The sequence below is a fragment of the Physeter macrocephalus genome, chromosome 21, assembly GCF_002837175.3.
Source record: "Physeter macrocephalus isolate SW-GA chromosome 21, ASM283717v5, whole genome shotgun sequence".
NCBI classification, from domain to species: domain Eukaryota; kingdom Metazoa; phylum Chordata; class Mammalia; order Artiodactyla; family Physeteridae; genus Physeter; species Physeter macrocephalus.
Window position 1 is genome coordinate 48,234,337 of NC_041234.1, and position 19,669 is coordinate 48,254,005.

The 19,669-nt window shown below is 37.0% G+C and overlaps 1 protein-coding gene across 1 annotated transcript in view; it reads right to left on the bottom strand.

Annotated features, from left to right (window-relative positions):
- Positions 1 to 19,669, bottom strand: part of TEX11 (testis expressed 11) — a 374,728-nt gene that overhangs the window by 87,033 nt on the left and 268,026 nt on the right. Inside the window, exons 18-20 of the mRNA XM_028482531.1 lie at positions 8,341 to 8,465; positions 3,199 to 3,284; positions 474 to 530 (exon numbers count right to left, since the gene is read on the bottom strand). Of these exons, the coding sequence (XP_028338332.1) occupies positions 474 to 530; positions 3,199 to 3,284; positions 8,341 to 8,465 (268 nt within the window). The remainder of the gene's footprint in view (positions 1 to 473; positions 531 to 3,198; positions 3,285 to 8,340; positions 8,466 to 19,669) is intronic.

Sequence of the window (19,669 nt, forward strand, 5' to 3'; positions counted from 1 at the left end):
TCCCAGCTGAGCTGATACAGAATCAGATTCTGATTCTGATCAACAAGCCAACCAGGTTATTTGCATTTCTGTGGGAAAGTAAGAGCTAAGAGCTATGTCTATATTTAAGTCTCCTGTTAAGAAAGGGGGAAACAGACACAATATCGTAATGAAATCATAGCAAACATTACTGAGGGCATGGTAAATGCCTGGCACTATTCTAATTGTTTTACACATATTTATTCATCAGGTCATCACAGCAACCTCATAAGGTAGGTACTATTATTATACCCATTTTACAGATCGGGAAACAGAAGCCCAGGTTACATATCTAATAAGTGGCAAAGCCAAAATATGAACCCAGGAAGACTGGCCCCAGAGCCTATATTGACCTTACCCAGTATACTATACATCTCTCGATACAAGGTTTCTAGTGAAAGTTGTTATATTTTTTCTAATGGTGAATACATCATTGCTGTTGAATTATAACTTACTTGTTTTCAGATTCTGGCATTTGAGAAACTTTTGGAAGAACAAGACGAAGAAAACACCTGTACGATAAAGTAATATAAAAAGTGATGCTTAGGGAGAGATACATGAAAGAATATATACCAAGTTATTAACCTTGATTAGCCCAGGAGGCAGAAGTGAGAAAAGAGACGTAAAAAAGGAGATTATTTTATTTATAGGTCTTTGTATGTCTTAATGGTTGCAATGAAAACATACCAACTTTGTAATTTTGGAAGAGTAATTTAATAAAATAATTTTAAAATGAAAGTGTTGCTTATGACAAATTCTTAAATAGTTCCACAGTTTATATAATTGCCCCAAATCACCTGCCAGAACATCAGATATAGTGTACAAGTCTTTTATATTTTTCTTTCTATAAAGGAACCTGGAACTGGCCTTTGGGTTCCACAAAAACTAGGATGAATATTTTTTGAAGGGATCTGGCGGCATGATGACAAACTGACGAAATAAGGTAGTTTGTAAAGTTTCAAATCCTAAAAATCTTTAAAAAGAAAAAACACCATCAATCATCCAGAATAATTTTAGATATTTATCTGACTAAACGTATGTATCTCAAGACTCCTTCTGATACTTTTATATCTGTGGCTCCATTTCCCTTCAGAAGTGTGGCCTCAAGTATATTTGACCAATGGGAGAATCACTATAGAACCCTTCTGGTTTATTTTTCCCACTGGCATATTCTCAGTTACATCATTAGGAGTTACCATGTCCTAACCTCACCCTCCTCTGTCTCACTATTGTATGTAAAAGTTCCCTTTTGATAAACCATTTTCCTTCATAGAAACAGAGAAAGGGAAAGATCAGTTTCAACTGCTATCTTTTTTTATCTTTTTTAACCTTTTTTCCAATATCATTTTTCACATACATAGAAAAAAATCCTAAAATTCAAATGGAACTACAAAAGGCCCTGAACAACAAAAGCAAGCTTGAAAAAGAAGAACAAAGCTAGAGCCATCACATTTCTTGTTTTCAAACTATACTACAAAGCTATAGTCATCAAAACAGCATGGTATTGGCATAAAAATAGCCACATAGACTGATAGAATAGAGAGCCCAGAAATAAGCCCATATATATACTGTCAACTAATATTTGACAAGAGAGACAAGAATATTTAATGGAGGAAAGATAACCTTTTCAATAAGTGGTACTGGGAAAACTGGATATCCACATACAAAAGAATGAAATTGGACCCCTATCTTTTACTACTCAGAAAAACTAACTCAAAATGGATTAAATACTTAAATATAAGACTTGAAACCATGAAAGTCCTAGAAGAAAACACAGGGAAAAAGCTCCTTGACAATGATTTTTTGGATATGACACCCAAAGCACAAGCAACAAAAGCAAAAATGAATAAGTGGGGCTACATCAAAGTAAAAAGCTTCTGCGCAGCAAAGGAAACTATCAAAAAAAAATGAAAAGGCAACCTATGGAATAGGAGAAAATGTTTGCAAACAATATATCTGATAAGGGGTTAATATCCAAAATATATAAGGAACTCCTACAACTCCACAGCAAAAAAACAAATAATCTTATTAAAAAATGGGCAGAGCCCCTGAATAGATATTTTACCAAAGAAGACATCTAAATGGCCAACAGGTACATGAAAAGATGCTGAACATTACTAATCATCAGGGAAATGCAAATCAAAACCACAATGAAATATCACCTCACACCTGTTAGAATGGCTATTATCAAAAAGACGAGACATAACAAGTGCTGTAGAGAAAAGGGAGCCCTAGTGCATTGTTGATGGGAATGCAAACTGGTACAGCCACTGTGGAAAACAGCATGGAGGTTCCTCAAAAAGTAAAAATAAAACTACTATACAATCCAGCATTCCCACTTCTGGGTATATATCCAAAGGAAAGGAAATCACTATCTTGAAGAGATATATGCACCCCCATGTTCACTGTAGCATTATTCACAATAGCCAAGACATGGAAACAACCTAAGTGTCCATCAGTGGAGGAATAAAGAAAATGTGGTATATGTACACACACACAAACAGGAATATTATTCAACCAAATAAAAGAAGAAAATCCTGCCTTTTGTGACAACACAGATGGACCTTGAAGGCACTGTACTAAGTGAAATAAGTCAGACAGAGAAAGACAAAAACTGTATTGTCTCGCTTATATGTGGAATCTCTAGAAAAACAAAAACAAAAGAAAAAAAAAGAAAGAAAGAAAATCCAAACACATAGAAATAGAGTAGAATGACATTTGCCAGGGCCTGTGGGTGGAGAAAATGGGGAAATGTTGGTCAAAGGGTATAAACTTCCAGTTATAAGATGAATACATTCCAAAGATCTAATGTACAGCATGGTGACTGTAGTTAACCATACTGTATTATACATTTGAAAGTTGCTAAGAGAGTCAATCTTAAATGTTCTCACCACACACAGTGTGTAATTTTGTGAGGTGATGGATGTATTAACTAATCTTATTGCGCTAACCATTTCATAATACAAATGTGTATTAAATCACCAGGTTACATACCTTACTTAACTTACACAATGCCACCATTTGTCAGTTACATCTCAATAAAGCTGGAAAAAAAACCACTTAGTATTGTAGGCATTGACTCAGCTTGATCCCATCAGTACTATTTTGGCAAAATTTATAGACCAAGAGTAACATGTACAGAGGAGATCCTTTCACATCCACAGGATGTGGATTACTTACTTTAAAGCTGTAAGGACTTCTTGCCCGTCTTCTGAATATTGAGCTAAATATTCCAAAGCTTTTCCTGCCACGATGTGTTGTTCATTCTAAAAAGGACAAATATAATATGTTAAATTACATCTCAAAGTGATACTTACAAAATGTTATCTATATTCCTGTCCATTAAGGGGAAGACAAAATCTGAACTTGTTTGTTTTGTATTCTCAAAAGAGCTACTGCAAGATAGTAGAATGAAGATACAACTCATTGACAAAAACAGAACAGGTTCATATTGGCCTCAGAAAGCCACTCCTCCCTATCCACAAACTCATAGCCTTGCCAACACTGCCTTGAATTCACTAGGACTAATCTTACTGTGCTCTTTATTCCTGTTTGTCAGCAGTAGCCAAAAGAACCCTGGACTCTGAGGTCACCCTCATTTCCAGCACCTTAATCCACATAAGGCTCTGTAAATCCCTTTTGTCCTCTTTTCTCATTTCTCCCCAACTCCTCCAACCCTTCCACTATGCTTTCTGAAATTCAGTCCATTATCAGAAAAATCTCCTATATGAGCAACCTCTTCCCAGAAAGTTCCCTCTACATTCTTTCTCTAATGGAAATCTAGGTTCCTCCAAGGATACTGCTTCCAATGAAGCCCTCTCAAGTACTGGCTGTTTTTCTTTCATCTCCCTAGACCTGGAGATGGAGTAGGCATCATTTTTGCTCTTCATTGCTGTTTTAAAATTATTCTCCCTCTTGCTCCCTAAAACCCCCAGCTTTGAATTTCCTGTCACCAGACTATATCACCCATTATCCCTCACTGTTCAGTGAACTGCTCTCAGACCATTTCTTCTCATTTCTTAATGATTTATCTACTACTCACAGTTATTTTTTCCAAAAAATACTCCTGTCAATTTTTGGCATTTTCATTATACAGACAGATCCAATATCTTAGTCTCTTATTTCCTTGAATTCCACTCTGCCAATTATCTTAGCCATTCACTAGCACACTCATTCACTGGACACTGTCATCACTAAAAGCCAGGTGATGCAAGTGAGGCTCCTAGGGTACACAATTTAAGGATGCACTCATTCTCAGGGTTGTGCATGGACCAATTCTAGGTGCCTCACTCCCTCACTCTAGTCTTGTACCCTGCTCTATTTCATGTATTCTACCACCTCCTACCTTTCTAATTCACTCCCTCTATCACTCCAGCAATCCTTCAACTGCATTAAGGTCTCCAGTACATTGATACTACTAATATTTCACCATCCCTCATCCTCTTGAAGTCCTCCTCGGTATCCAGTTTAAATTCCATGGGGATTAATTATAATCACTCCCTTGTTCCTTGATTTTCCTGCCCCTCTTTTGCTTCATTGTATTCATCTGGCAAAACCATGAGCCTGGTTAAATTCAACTTTCTAGTGACTTTTGTGCCTGCATCCATTCAGCTGAAAGTAGCTGGGTAAAAACCTGTACAACTATTTGTTTTATTTTTAAAACTTCATCAAATGGACTGTACCGCTACAAGGCAAGCATACCACACTACCCTTGCCATTCACTTTCTTGATTTTATGGATGATTAGTTGATATCTTATCCTCTTTTCTCAACACCCAACACCTCCTCTCCTATTCTCACTCTCAGGTGATGACCTTGTTTCCTACTTCACTGAGAAAACTGAAGCAGTCAGAAAGAGAACTTCCACAGATTCCCACGACCACATCTATTCACACACCAGGAACCACACCATATACTCTGCCTTCTCAACTGCTATCATAAATGAACTATCCATGTTTCTTCCTAGAGCCAAACCCTAAACTTATACACTTGCATCCATCACCTCCTGCATATTTAATGACATTACTCTAACAATTTTCATTTTTCTCTCTCACATTGTCAATTTTTGTTCTCTTACTGGGTCATTCCTATTAGCAAATAAACATTCTCACTCATCCCATTTCAAGCAAACAAACAAACCTCTTGATCCTACTTCTCTCACCAACTACTGCCCAACTTTAAAAAAAAATTGTTTTCTTGCCCAACTTCTTTTCTTCCCTTTGTAGTAAACTCTTCTAAAGAATTGTCTATACTTATTGTATCCAATTCCTTTCCTTCAATTCTCTCTTGAGCCTACTCTAATCAGGTGTTTGTCCTACCTCTACCAAAACTGCTCTTATCAAACTCACTGATGACCTCCATATTATAAATTTCAATGGTCAGTTCTCAGTCCTCACTGTATTTGACCTATCAGCAACATTCAACATAGTTGATCACTCTTTCCTCCTTGAAACACATTTGGCTTCCAAGACATCACATCATCCTTGTTTTCTCCTACCTCATGGATTACTCCATTTCATTATCCTTTACTGGTTCCTCTTCTTTTCTCCAAACCATTAATGTTTGGGGGTTTCAGGCTCAGTCTCTGGTCTTCTTCTCTACTGCATATATACTCACTCCCTTGGTGATGGCATCCAAGTCTCATAGCTTTATATACCATCTATATATTAATGACTCTTATTAAACTTTTCTCTTCAGCCCAGACCTCTTTCACAACTCCAGAATCATATATACAACTGACTATTCAGATCTCTACTTGGATAGTCTAATAGACATCTCAAATGCATCATGTCCAAACTGACCTCCTGATTTCCCCCTCAACCGTACTCTATTTGCAGCCTTTCCTAGTTCAACTGATGGCAACTCCATTTGATGACCCAGTCTCTTTCTCTTATACCCTTCATCCAATCTGTCAGCAAATTCTGTTATCATTTACCACCTCCACTGTTATCTATCTCCCTTATCTAAGTCACCTTAATCTTTTTCCTGGATTACTTCGAAAACTTCCTAGCAGGTCTCCTTGCTTGGTTCTTTTATGGTCTACTCTCAATGTAACAGCCAAGAGTATTTCTGTCAAAATGAAAGTCAAATCATGTCACTGCTCTGTTAAAAACCTTCCAATGGTTCCCCATGTCATTCAGAGTAAAAGTCAAAGTCCTTTCACTGGCCTATAAGGATCTACATAATCCAGACTATCACCTCTCTGACTTCATCTCTCACTAATCCCACCCTTTATTCACTCTAGCCATACTGGCTTCCTTGATACATACCTTAGGGCCTTTGTATTGGCTGTTACCTCTGCCTGTAATACTCTTCCTCTTCACTCCCCCCATATATCTATAGGGCTAACTCCCTCAACAATTTCAAGTCTTTGTACAAGTGTCATCTCCTCGATGAGACCTATCCTCACCACCCTATTAAAAAAAATAACTCACACCAATCCCAGACCACTCCCATCCCTGATCCTTGTTATCCTGCTCTATTTTTTCTATATTACTATCAACTTCTAACATATTATATAATTTCTTATTTATTATGCTTATTATTATCTTCTCTCCTCCTGCTTGAATGTTAGCTCCAAGAAGGCGTATCACTGTTTTGCTTACTAATTTATCCCAAGAGACTAGAACAGTGCCTGGCACTCAGTAGGTGCTCAATGAATATTTGCTGAATGAATGACAGTTTCACTAGCACTTGAAATGCCTTTTGCAAAGCAACTGTAGTAAGTAAAAACTGGATTCCACCCTTGTTCTTTTGTAGAGATATATTCAGTTTCCTGGGTTTGGCTCATCCATCCTTCCTTCCATCTTCTAATTCAAACTACTTGAGACTTTTTTTTTTTCATGATTCTTTCTCCTCTATTAAAATTATTTTCCTTTTCAGAAATATAGTTCCATAATTCTTCCATTGGCTTTCTTCTGCTTTCCATCAAATGTAACTTTATAAACCTTCCTTTAAAAAGATATTTGCCTTTGGGTTCCCCATTATAGATTTTTCTCTCATTTCCTGCACAAGCACATCATGTATCTACATCTGCCAAATATTTTTCCTCTTCCAGGAGTTCTATTATCCTATTCATTAACATCAAAACACACATCATTCAAAACTGTATTCAGCTACTACTTTGGTCAAGATATTGGGCTAGGTACTAGAAATATGGCCCTGAAGGATCTTATAAGTCAAGTTAGACACACAATCCATGCATTAGCAATATAAGGCAGTACATATGATACAGACCAAATAACTAGCATACACGTTAAAAATTACTGAAACTTAGAGTAGAAAGAGAGCAATGAGGACTGGAATTGATTTGGGAAGTCTCTACAGCAGAAGGAAATCTTAAGTTGGACTTTGCAAAGGTGGCATTTAAATAAGAACATTTCTTAAAAGATGGGATGGTATAAACCAGACACAGAAAAAGGAATGTGACTGGCCTGTTTGAGAGACACTGTATTTGCTTGGAGTTATAGAGGGCCTGTGCCTCCACCATTCTAGATCCTGTGCCTAATGTAATGGTGGCTTATATCACTCTAATGATGATATAGGGGAGTAATATGAGATAAAGTAGAAGAGACAGCTGTGGCCAGATTGTATATCGTTAATAAGAACAGAAACACTATATGTGTAGATCAAGCTTCTTTAATTACAAATCACATTTTCAGCCATCCTCTCAGTTAATCTTCACAATAACACTGGAGTTAGGTATTATCTTTATTTTACAAATGATGAAATTAAGATTCAAAGAAGGGAAGCACTTAAGTGGCAGAGCCAGAACTCAAACCCAGTCTATCACCTAGTCCAAGAGCTCCACAGTTGCTACAATGCTTTTCCTAATCCTGTATATTACTAAGACCAGAATTTTGCAAGTAAACAAAGGAGGTGAAAGCATTTATTAATTCTAAACTAAAGTTGCTTTCTGGTTACAAACTAAAAAGGTCCATTAAGATTTAAACTGTGTTTTTGTTTTGTTGTTTTTTTTGCAAACTGATGACAAAGATAAGTTTCCAAATAGATGACTATTTTTTTGCATGGTATAGTACTTTAAATCTCAAGTTTCTAATAAAAGTTAATGTTTTGCTATGCTTATTTTTTCTGTTGTTTTAAGCTCAAAACTATTACCTCACTTTGTTTTATTTACTTTACATCATAAAGCAATGAAGAGAAATAAAGCAATTCTGCAACAAAGCTTGGTGTGAAAATAATGAGGCAAAATAGAGGGTAAAGAAAGGCCTCTCCTGTGCCTAACTGATGATGATTCCATTCTAATTGTCTCTGAAAATGGAAAAGAGGTAAAAATCTCATAGATGGGTACATTAAGAATTACCTGTAGAGCAAACTGGGCAGCTAAACTGAGGAACGTGACAAGTAAACCTCTATTTGTAAGTACATAATTCTCTTCTTGTTCTCCAGCTCTTAATAAATTCTCTGAAGGAGTAATTGCCTGCAAAGCTGAAAAACAAGGAAACAATTAAAAAATGAGATACTCTTATCACAGATAATAGCTATCTATGGTTAATTATACCACAATGACTTTGGAATTTATTTTAAGAGCATTAATATCTTTAGAATATTAATTAATTTTCATAAAGTCATCTAAATTGCTGAACTGTCAAGGAGGACTTGAATGTCAGAAAAATGCCTGACTGGGCAATTCACCTCTATGAATTTATTCCATGGATATATCCGCAAAAGTGAATAAAAACATACAAATATGTTCACACAGCAATTTTTTGTAAGAGTAAATAGGGAATGAATCTAAATTTCATCAATAATGTATGGGCTAAATACAATTTGGTACATCCATAAAGTGGATTCTAATACAGAATAAAGTAAAAAAAAAAATGGTGGTATTATATTTCCTTATATGTCTTAAAGGTAGACCATGGTAAGTTAGATATGTACGTACTATAGGCCTTAAGTAACAACTAAAATAACAAAACAAAAAGTTATACCTAATAAGCCAAAGAATGAGATAAACATAATTATAAAATATTAATTAATCTAAAAGAAGGGCAGAAAAAAGAAAAATGGCAACAAAGACCAGATAGGACAAATAGAAGACAAATAACAAGATGCTAAATTTAAACTTAGCCATATCAGTAATCACATTAAAATATAAATGGTCTAGATGATCCAATTAAAAGACAGAGATAGAGAGACCTTTAAGACAGTGGAGGAGTAAGACGTGGAGATCACCTTCCTCCCCACAAATACATCAGAAATACATCTACATGTGGAACAACTCCTACAGAACACCTACTGAACGCTGGAAGAAGACCTCAGACTTCCCCAAAGGCAAGAAAATAACCATGTACCTGGGTAGGGCCAAAGGAAAAAGAAAAAACAGAGACAAAAGAATAGGGACAGGACCTGCACCTCTGGGAGGGAGCTGTGAAGGAGGAAAAGTTTCCACACACTAGGAAGACCCTTCACTGGCAGGGACTGGGGGGGTCAGGGGGGAAGCTTCGGAGCCATGGAGGAGAGTACAGCAATAGGGGTACAGAGGGCAAAGTGGAGAGATTCCTGCACAGAGGATTGGTGCCAACCAGCACTCACCAGCCTGAGAGGCTTGTCTGCTCACCTGCCGGGGTGGGCAGGGGCTGGGAGCTGAAGCTCCGGCTTCGGAGGTCAGCTCCCAGGGAGAGGACTGGGGCTGGCTGGCTGAACACAGCCTGAACGGGGCTAGTGCACCACAGCTAGATGGGAGGAAGTCCAGGAAAAAGTCTGGAACTGCCTAAGAAGAAAGAGACCATTGTTTCAGGGTGTGCAAGGAGAGGCGATTCAGACCACTGCCTAAACGAGCTCCAGAGACAGGTGAGAGCCGTGTTTATCAATGCAGACACGAGAGGCGGGCATGAAACGTTAAGGCTGCTGCTGCAGGACCAAGACGCCTGTGTGAAAGCACAGGTCACTATCCACACAGCCCCTCAAGAAAGCCTGTGCAGCCCGCCACTGCCAGGGTCCCGTGATCCAGGTACAACTTCCCCGGGAGAACACACGGCATGCCTCAGGCTGTTGCAACTTCACACTGGCCTCTGCCGCCACAGGCTCGCTGTGCATTCCATACGCCTCCTTCCCCCTGGCCTGAGTGAGCCAGAGCCCCCAATCAGCTGCTACTTTAACCCCATCCTGTCTGAGCAAAAAACAGACGCCCTCAGGAGACCTACACGCAGAGGCGGAGCCAAATCCAAAGCTGAACCCCAGGAGCTGTGCGAACAAAGAAGAGAAAGGGAAAGTTCTCCCAGCAGCCTCAGGAGTAGCGGATTAAATCTCCACATTCAACTTGATGTACCCTGCAATTTTGGAATACCTAATAGACAACGAATCATCCCAAAATTGAGGCGGTGGATTTGGGGAGCAAATGTAGACTTGGGGTTTGCTTTCTGCATCTAATTTGTTTCCGGTTTTATGTTTATCGTAGTTCAGTTTTTAAAGTTTATTATCACTGGTAGATTTGTGTATTGATTTGGTTGCTCTCTTCCTTTCTTATATATATATATAGATACATATATTTTTCCTTTTTCACTTTTTGTGAGTGTATATGTGTATGCTTCTTTCTGCGATTTTGTCTGTATAGCTTTGCTTTTACCATTTGTCCTAGGGTTCTGTCTGTCCGTTGTTTTGGGGTTTTTTTTAGTATAGTTATTAGCACTTGTTATCATTGGTGGATTGGTTTTTTGGTTTGGTTGCTCTCTTCTTTATTACTTTTTAATTATTAACAATTTTTTTATTTTAATTATTTTATTTTATTGTATTTTTCTATCTTTCTTTGTTTTTTTCTCCATTTCTTCAGAGCCGTGTGGCTGACAGGGTGTTGGTGCTCCAGCTGGGTGTCAGGCCTGTGCCTCTGAGGTGGGAGAGCCAAGTTCAGGACTTTGGACCACTGGAGATCTCCCTGTTCCATGTAATATCAAACAGCAAAAGACCTCCCAGAGATCTCCATCTCAACGCTAAGACCAGCTCCACTCAATGACCAGCAAGCTACAGTGCTGGACACCCTATGCCAAACAACTATCAAGACAGGAACACAACCACACCCAGTAGCAGAGAGGCTGCCTAAAATCATAATAAGGTCACAGACACCCCAAAACACAGTACCAGGCACAGTCCTGCCCATCAGAAAGACAAGATCCAGCCTCATCCACCAGAACACAGGCACCAGCCCGCTCCACCAGGAAGCCTAAACAACCCACTAAACCAAACTTACCCACTGGGAGCAGACACCAAAAACAACGGGAACGGCGAACCTGCAGCCTGCGAAAAGGAGACCCCAAACACAGTAAATTAAGCAAAATGAGAAGACAGAAACACACAGCAGATGAAGGAGAAAGGCAAAAACCCACCAAACCTAACAAATGAAGATGAAATAGGCAGTCTACCTGAAAAAGAATTCAGAATAATGATAGTAAAGATGATCCAAAATCTTGGAAATAGAATGGAGAAAATACAAAAAAGTTTTAACAAGGAGGAAAAGGAACTAAAGAGCAAACAAACAATGATGAACAACACAATAAATGAAATTAAACTTTTCTAGAAGGAATCAATAGCAGAATAACTGAGGGAGAAGAATGGATAAGTGACCTGGGAGATAAAATAGTGGAAATAACTACCACAGAGGAGAATAAAGAAAAGAGAATGAAAAGAATTCAGGACGGTCTCAGAGACCTTTGAGACAACATTAAATGCACCAACATTCAAATGATAGGGGTCCCAGAAGAAGAAGAGAAAAAGAAAGGGACTGAGAAAATATTTGAAGAGATCATAATAGAAAACTTCCGTAATATGGGAAAGGAAATAGTCAATCAAGTCCAGGTACCGCAGAGAGTCCCATACATGATACATCCAAGGAGAAACATGTGAAGACAAATATTAATCAAACTATCAAAACTTAAATAAAAAGAAAAATTATTAAAAGCAGCAAGGGAAAAGCAACAAATAACATACAAGGGAATCCCCATTAGGTTAAAAGCTGATCTTTCAGCAGAAACTCTGCAAGCCAGAAGGGAGTGGCAGGACATATTTAAAGTGATGAAAGGGAAAAACCTACAACCAAGATTACCCTGGAGGGATCTCATTCAGATTCGACAAAGAAATTAAAACCTTTACAGACAAGCAAAAGCTAAGAGAATTCAGCACCACCAAACCAGCTTTACAATAAATGCTAAGGCAACTTCTCTAGGCAGGAAACACAAGAGAAGGAAAAGACTTTCAATAAAAAACCCAAAACAATTAAGAAAATGGTAATAGGAACGTACATATCGATAACTACCTTAAATGTAAATGGATTAAATGCTCCAACCAAAAGACACAGTCTGGCTGAATGGATACAAAAATAAGACCCATATATATGCTGTCTACAAGAGACCCACTTCAGACCTATGGACACATACAGACTGAAAGTGAGGGGATGGAAAATGATTCTCCATGCAATTGGAAATCAAAAGAAAGCTAGAGTAGCAATTCTCATATCAGACAAAATAGACTTTAAAATAAAGACTATTACAAGAGACAAAGAAGCACACTACATAATGATGAAGGGATCAATCCAAGAAGAAAATATAACAATTGAAAATATTTATGCTCCTAACAGCAAATGCTAACAGCCATAAAAGGGGAAATCGACAGTAACACAGTCAGAGCAGGGGACTTTAACACACCACTTTCACCAATGGACAGATCATCCAATATGAAAATAAATAAGGAAACCAAGCTTTAAATGATATATTAAACAAGATGGACTTAACTGATATTTACAGGATTATTCCATCCAAAAACAAGAGAATACATTTTCTTCTCAAGTGCTCATGCAACATTCTCCAGGATAAATCATAACATGGGTCATAAATCAAGCTTTGCTAAATTTAAGAAAATTGAAATTCTATCAAGTATCTTTTCAGACCACAAAGCTATGAGACTAGATATCAACTACAGGAAAAAATCTGTAAAAAATACAAACATATGGAAACTAAAAAATACACTATTAAATAACCAAGAGGTCACTGAAGAAATCAGAGGAAATCAAAAAATACCTAGAGACAAATGACAATGAAAACACGATGACCCAAAACCTATATGATGCAGCAAAAGCAGTTCTAAGAGGGACGTTTACAGCAATATAGTCCTACCTCAAGAAACCAGAAACATCTCATATAAACAACCTAACTTTATACCTAAAGCAGTTACAGAAAGAACAAAAAAACCCCAAAGTTAGCAGAAGGAAATAAATCATAAAGATCAGATCAGAAATAAATGAAGAAGAAATGAAGAAAATGATAGCAAAGATCAATAAAACTAAAAGCTGGTTCTTTGAGAAAATAAACAAAATTCATAGACCATTAGCCAGACTTATCATGAAAAAAAGGGAGAAGACTCAAATCAATAGAACTAGAAATGAAAAAGGAGAAGTAACAACTGACACTGCAGACATACAAAAGATCATGAGAGATTACTACAAGCAACTATATGCCAATAAAATGGACAACCTGGAAGAAATGGACAAATTCTTAGATGCACAACATTCCGAGACTGCACCAGGAAGAAATAGAAAACATGAACAGACCAATCACAAGCGTCCCACAAAAAAAAAAAAAAAAAATCTTCTAACATAAAAATCCCAGGACCAGATGGCTTCACAGGTGAATTCTAACACATATTTAGAGAAGAGCAATACCTATCCTACTCAAACTCTTCCAAAATACAGCAGAGGGAGGAACACTCCCAAACTCATTCTACAAGGCCAACATCACCCTGATACCAAAACCAGGCAAAGATGTCACAAAGAAAGAAAACTACAGGCCAATATCACTGATGATAACGTTGTCCACTCTCACCATCACTATGCAACATAGTTTTGGAAGTTTTAGCCACAGCAATCAGAGAAGAAAAAGAAATAAAAGGAATCCAAATAGGAAAAGAAGAAGTAAAGCTGTCACTGTTTGCAGATGACATGATACTATACATAGAGAATCCTAAAGATGCTATCAGAAAACTACTAGAGCTAATGAATGAATTTGGTAAAGTAGAAGGACACAAAATTAATTAATGGACAAAAATCGCTTGCATTCCTATACATTAAGGATGAAAAATCTGAAAGAGAAATTACCACTATTTAGCACTGCCACAAAAAGAATAAAATACCTAGGAATAAACCTACACCTAAGGAGACAAAAGACGTGTAGGCAGAAAACTATAAGACAGTGATGAAAGAAATTAAAGATGATACACACAGATGGAGCAATATACCACGTTCTTGGATTGGAAGAATCAACATTGTGAAAATGACTATACTACCCAAAGCAATGAACAGATTGCAATGCAATTCCTATCCAACTACCAACGGCATTTTTCATAGAACGAGAAGAAAAAAATTCACAACTTGTAGGGAAACACAAAAGACCCCAAATATCCAAAGCAATCTTGAGAAAGACAAACGGAGCTGGAGGAATCAGGCTCCGGACTTCAAACTATACTACCAAGCTACAGTAATCAAGAGAGTATGGTACTGGCACAAAAACAGAAACATAGATGAATGCAACAGGATAGAAAGCCCAGAGATAAACCCACGTACATATGGTCACTTATCTTTGATAAAGGAGGCAAGAACATACAATGGAGAAAAGACAGCCTCTTCAATAAGTGGCACTGGGAAAAGTGAACAGTACATGTAAAAGAATGAAATTAGAACACTCCCTAACACCATACACAAAAATAAAATCAAAATGGATTAAAGACCTAAATGTAAGGCCAGACACTCTCAAACTCTTAGAGGAAAACATAGGCAGAACACTCTACTACATAAATCACAGCAAGATCCTTTTTGACCCACCTCTTAGAGAAATGGAAATAAAAAAATAAACAAATGGGACCTAATGTAAGAACACTTTACTACATAAATCACAGCAAGATCCTTTTTGACCCACCTCTTAGAGAAATGGAAATAAAAAAATAAACAAATGGGACCTAATGTAACTTAAAATCTTTTGCACAGCAAAGGAAAACACAAACAAGATGAAAAGAGAACCCTGAGAATGGGAGGAAATGTTTGCAAATGAAGTAACTGACAAAGGATTAATCTCCAAAATATACAAAGCAGCACATGCAGCTCAGTATAAAAAAACACAAACAACCCAATCCAAAAATGGGCAGAAGACCTAAATAGACATTTCTCCAAAGAAGATATACAGATTGCCAACAAACACATGAAAGGATGCTCAACATCACTAATCATTAGAGAAATGCAAATCAAGACTACAATGAGATATCAGCTCACACCAGTCAGAATGGCCAGCATCAAAAAATCTACAAACAGTAAACGTTGGAGAGGGTGTGGAGAAAAGTGAACCCTCTTGCACTGTTGGTGGGAATGTAAATTGATATAGCCACTATGGAGAACAGTAAGTAGGTTCCTTAAAAAACTAAAAATAGAACTACCATATGACCCAGCAATCCCACTACTGGGCATATACCCTGAGAAAACCATAATTCAAAAAGAGTCATGTACCACAATGTTCATTGCAGCTCTATCTACAGTAGCCAGGACATGGAAGCAACCTAAGTGTCCACTGACAGATGAATGGATAAAGAAGATGTGGCACATATATACAATGGAATATTACTCAGCCATAAAAAGAAACGAAATTGAGTCATTTGTAGTGAGGTGGATCGACCTAGAGTCTGTCATACAGAGTGAAATAAGTCAGAAAGAAAAACAAATACTGTAAGCTAACACATATATATGGAATCTAAAAAAAATGTTTCAGAGGAACCTAGGGGCAGGACAGGAATAAAGATGCAGATGTAGAGAATGGAATTGAGAACATGGGGATTGGGAAGGGTAAGCTGGGACGAGGTGAGAGAGTGGCATGGACATATATACACTACCAAATGTAAAATAGATAGCTAGCGGGAAGCAGCCACATAGCACAGTGAGATAAGCTCGGTGCTTTCTGACCCCCAGAGGGTGGGAAAGGGAGGGTGGTAGGGAGATGCAAGAGGGCGGAGATATGGGGATATATGTATATGTATAGCTGATCCACTTTGTTATAAAGCAGAAAGTAACACACCATTGTAAAGCAATTATACTCCAATAAAGATGTAAAAAAAAAAGACAGAGATAGACTGAATTAAAGAAAGCAACTTTAAACTATATGCTACCTACAAGAAACACACTTTAAATATAAAGACAAATGGTTAAAAGAAAATGATGGGATAAGATATACTACAGTAGAGGTAATCAAAAGAAAGCTGGAGGGGTTATATTAATATCAGACAAAATAGATTTCAGAGCAAAGATTATTATTACCAGTGGTAGTAGGTTATTTCATGATGATAAAGGAACCAATTCATTATGAGGACATAATCCTAAATGTTTATGCATCCAATAACAAAATTTCAAAATACAAGAAGCAAAAACTGATAGAATTCGAGGAATAATGAACAAATCCATAATTATTGTCAAATAATTCAATAACCTCTCTCAAATAACTGACAGGAGAAGTAGACAGAAAATCAGCAAGGATATTTAACGCTATTAATCAACTTGACCTGATTGACATTTATAGAACACTTGACCTTACACCAGCAAAATACACATTCCTCTCTGGTGCACATGGAACATTTACCAAGAAAGCGAATATTCTGAGCCCTATAAAAAGCATCAACATATTTTAAAAGAGTCAATTCATACAAACTTATGATCTTACACTAAAACAGAATTAAATTACATTAATAAAAAAGTTCTCTGGAAATCTGCAAATGTTTGGAAAATAAATAGCATACTTCTAAATAATCCATGGGTTTACACAGGAGTCAAAGGTCATATTGAAAAGTATTTTGAACCGAATTAAAATGAAAACACAATATATCAAAATTTGTGGATTGTCACTAAAGCAATACTTAGAAGGTAATTTATAGCATTAACTGTTTGTTAAACCAGAATAAAGGTCTTAAATCAATGACGTCAGTTTTCACCTTTGGAAACCAGAAAAGAAAGAGCAAATGAAACTCAAAGTTAGCAGAAGAATGGAAATGATAAAGATCAGAACATTAATAAATGAAATAGAAAACAGAAAAAAAACAATAGAGAAAAATTAATGAAACCAAAAGCTGGTTCTTTGAGAGCAATAAAATTGATCAACTTGTAGCCACTCTGACAGGAAGAAAAAGAGAGAAGACACAAATTACAAATATCAGGAATGAGAAAGGTGACATCACTAAAGATTTTACAGATGTCAAAAGGATAATATGGATGATATAATGAATGACTTGAGGCCAATAATTTCAACAACTTAGATGAAACAGACAAATTTCTTGAAAGACACAAACTACCAAAGCTCAGTTTGGAAATAATAGATAACCTGAAGAAACCTATTGTCTATTAAAGAAATTGAGTTTAAAATTAAAAACCTTCTCATAAAGAAAACTCCAGCCCCAGATGGCTTCACTTGTGAACTCTAGCAAACATTTAAGAAAGAAATAATACCAACTGAGCAACACAAATTCTTCTAGAAGATGGAAAAAGAGGGTGTATTTTCCAATTCATTCTATGTAGTAAGCATTACCCTAATTTCAAAACCAAAAACATTACAGGAAAACTAGAGAATAGTATCACTCATGGACACAGGTACAAATATTCTTAAACAAACCATTAGCAAATCAAATCTAACATTATATTTAAAAAAAGAACACATCATGACTAAGTGGAGCTTATCCCAGGAATGCAGCATTAGTTTATCTGTTGAAAAAAAATCAATGTAACTGACCATATTAACAAACTTTAAAAAAAATTGATCATTTCATTTCCAAATGTTTTCTCCCATTCTGAGGATTGTCTTTTTGTTTTGTTTATGGTTTCCTTTGCTGTACAAAAGCTTTTAAGTTTAATTAGGTCCTATTTGTTCATTTTTGTTTTTTACTTTCATTACTCTAGGAGGTGGATCGGAAAAGATATTACTGTGAGTTATGTCAAAGAGTGTTCTGCCTAAGTTTTACTCTAGGAGTTTTATAGTATCCAGCCTTATATTTAGGTCTTTAATCCATTTTGAGTTTATTTTTCTGTATGGTGTTAGGGAGTGCTCTAATTTAATTCTTTTACATATAGCTGTCCAGTTTTCCCAGCACCACTTACTGAAGAGACTGTCTTTTCTCCATTGTATATTCTTGCCTACTTTGTCATAGATTAGGTGACCATAGGTGTGTGGGTTTATCTCTGGACTTTCTATCCTGTCCCACTGATGTGTATTTCTGTTTTTGTGCCAGTACAAATTAATCTCTCCAAAATATACAAAGAGCTCATGCAGCTCAATATCAAAAAAAAAAAAGCAACAACCCAGTCAAAAGACAGGCAGAAGATCTAAATAAACATTTCTCCAAAGAAGACATACAGATGGCTAAAAAGCACATGAAACAATGCTCAACATCACTAATTATTAGAGAAATGCAAATCAAAACTACAGTGAGGTATCACCTCACCTCACACTGGTCAGAATGGCCATCATCAAAAAGTCTACAAACTATAAATGCTGGAGAGGGTGTGGAGAAAAGGGAACACTCCTACACTCTTGGTGGGAATATAAACTGGTACAGCCACTATGGAGGACAGTATGCAGGTTCCTTAAAAAACTAAAAATAGAGCTAACATATAATCCAGCAATCCCATTCCTGGGCATATATCTGGAGAAAACCATAATTCGAAAAGATACATGCACCCCAATGTTCACTGCAGCACTATTTACAATACCCAGGACATGGAAGCAACCTAAATGTCCATCAACAGAGGAATGGATAAAGAAGATGCAGTACATATATACAATGGAATATTACTCAGCCATAAAAAAGAATGAAATAATTCCATTGGCAGCAACATGGATGGACCTAGAGATTGTCATACTGAATGAAGTATCATATGATATCGCTTATATGTGGAATCTAAAAAAAAGGTTACAAATGAACTTATCTACAAAACCGAAATAGAGTTACAGATGTAGAAAACAAACTTATGGTTCGGGGGTGGGGGGAGGGGTAAATTGGAAGACTGGGATTGACATACACACACTACTATATATAAAATAGATAACTAGTAATGACCTGCTGTATAGCACAGGGAACTCTACTCAATACTCTGTAATGGCCTATATGGGAAAAGAGTCTAAAAAAGAGTAGATATTTGTATAAGTATAACAGGTTCACTTTGCTGTACACCTGAAACTAACACAACATTATAAATCAACTGTACTCCAAAAAAATTTTTAAAAACTTGATCAGGGCTTCCCTGGTGGTGCAGTGGTTGAGAGTCCGCCTGCCAATGCAGGGGACAAGGGTTCGTGCCCCGGTCCGGGAAGATCCCACATGCCACGGAGCAGCTGGGCCCGTGAGCCACGGCTGCTGAGCCTGCGCGTCCGGAGCCTGTGCTCCGCAACCGGAGAGGCCACAACAGTGAGAGGCCCGTGTGCCGCAAACAAACAAACAAAACAAAAACAAAAAACTTGATCATTTCAATCGATGTAGAAAAATCATATGACCAAATTCAACATCAAAGCCACTATGGAGGGCAGTATGCAGGTTCCTTAAAAAACTAAAAATAGAGCTAACATATAATCCAGCAATCCCATTCCTGGGCATATATCTGGAGAAAACCATAATTCGAAAAGATACAT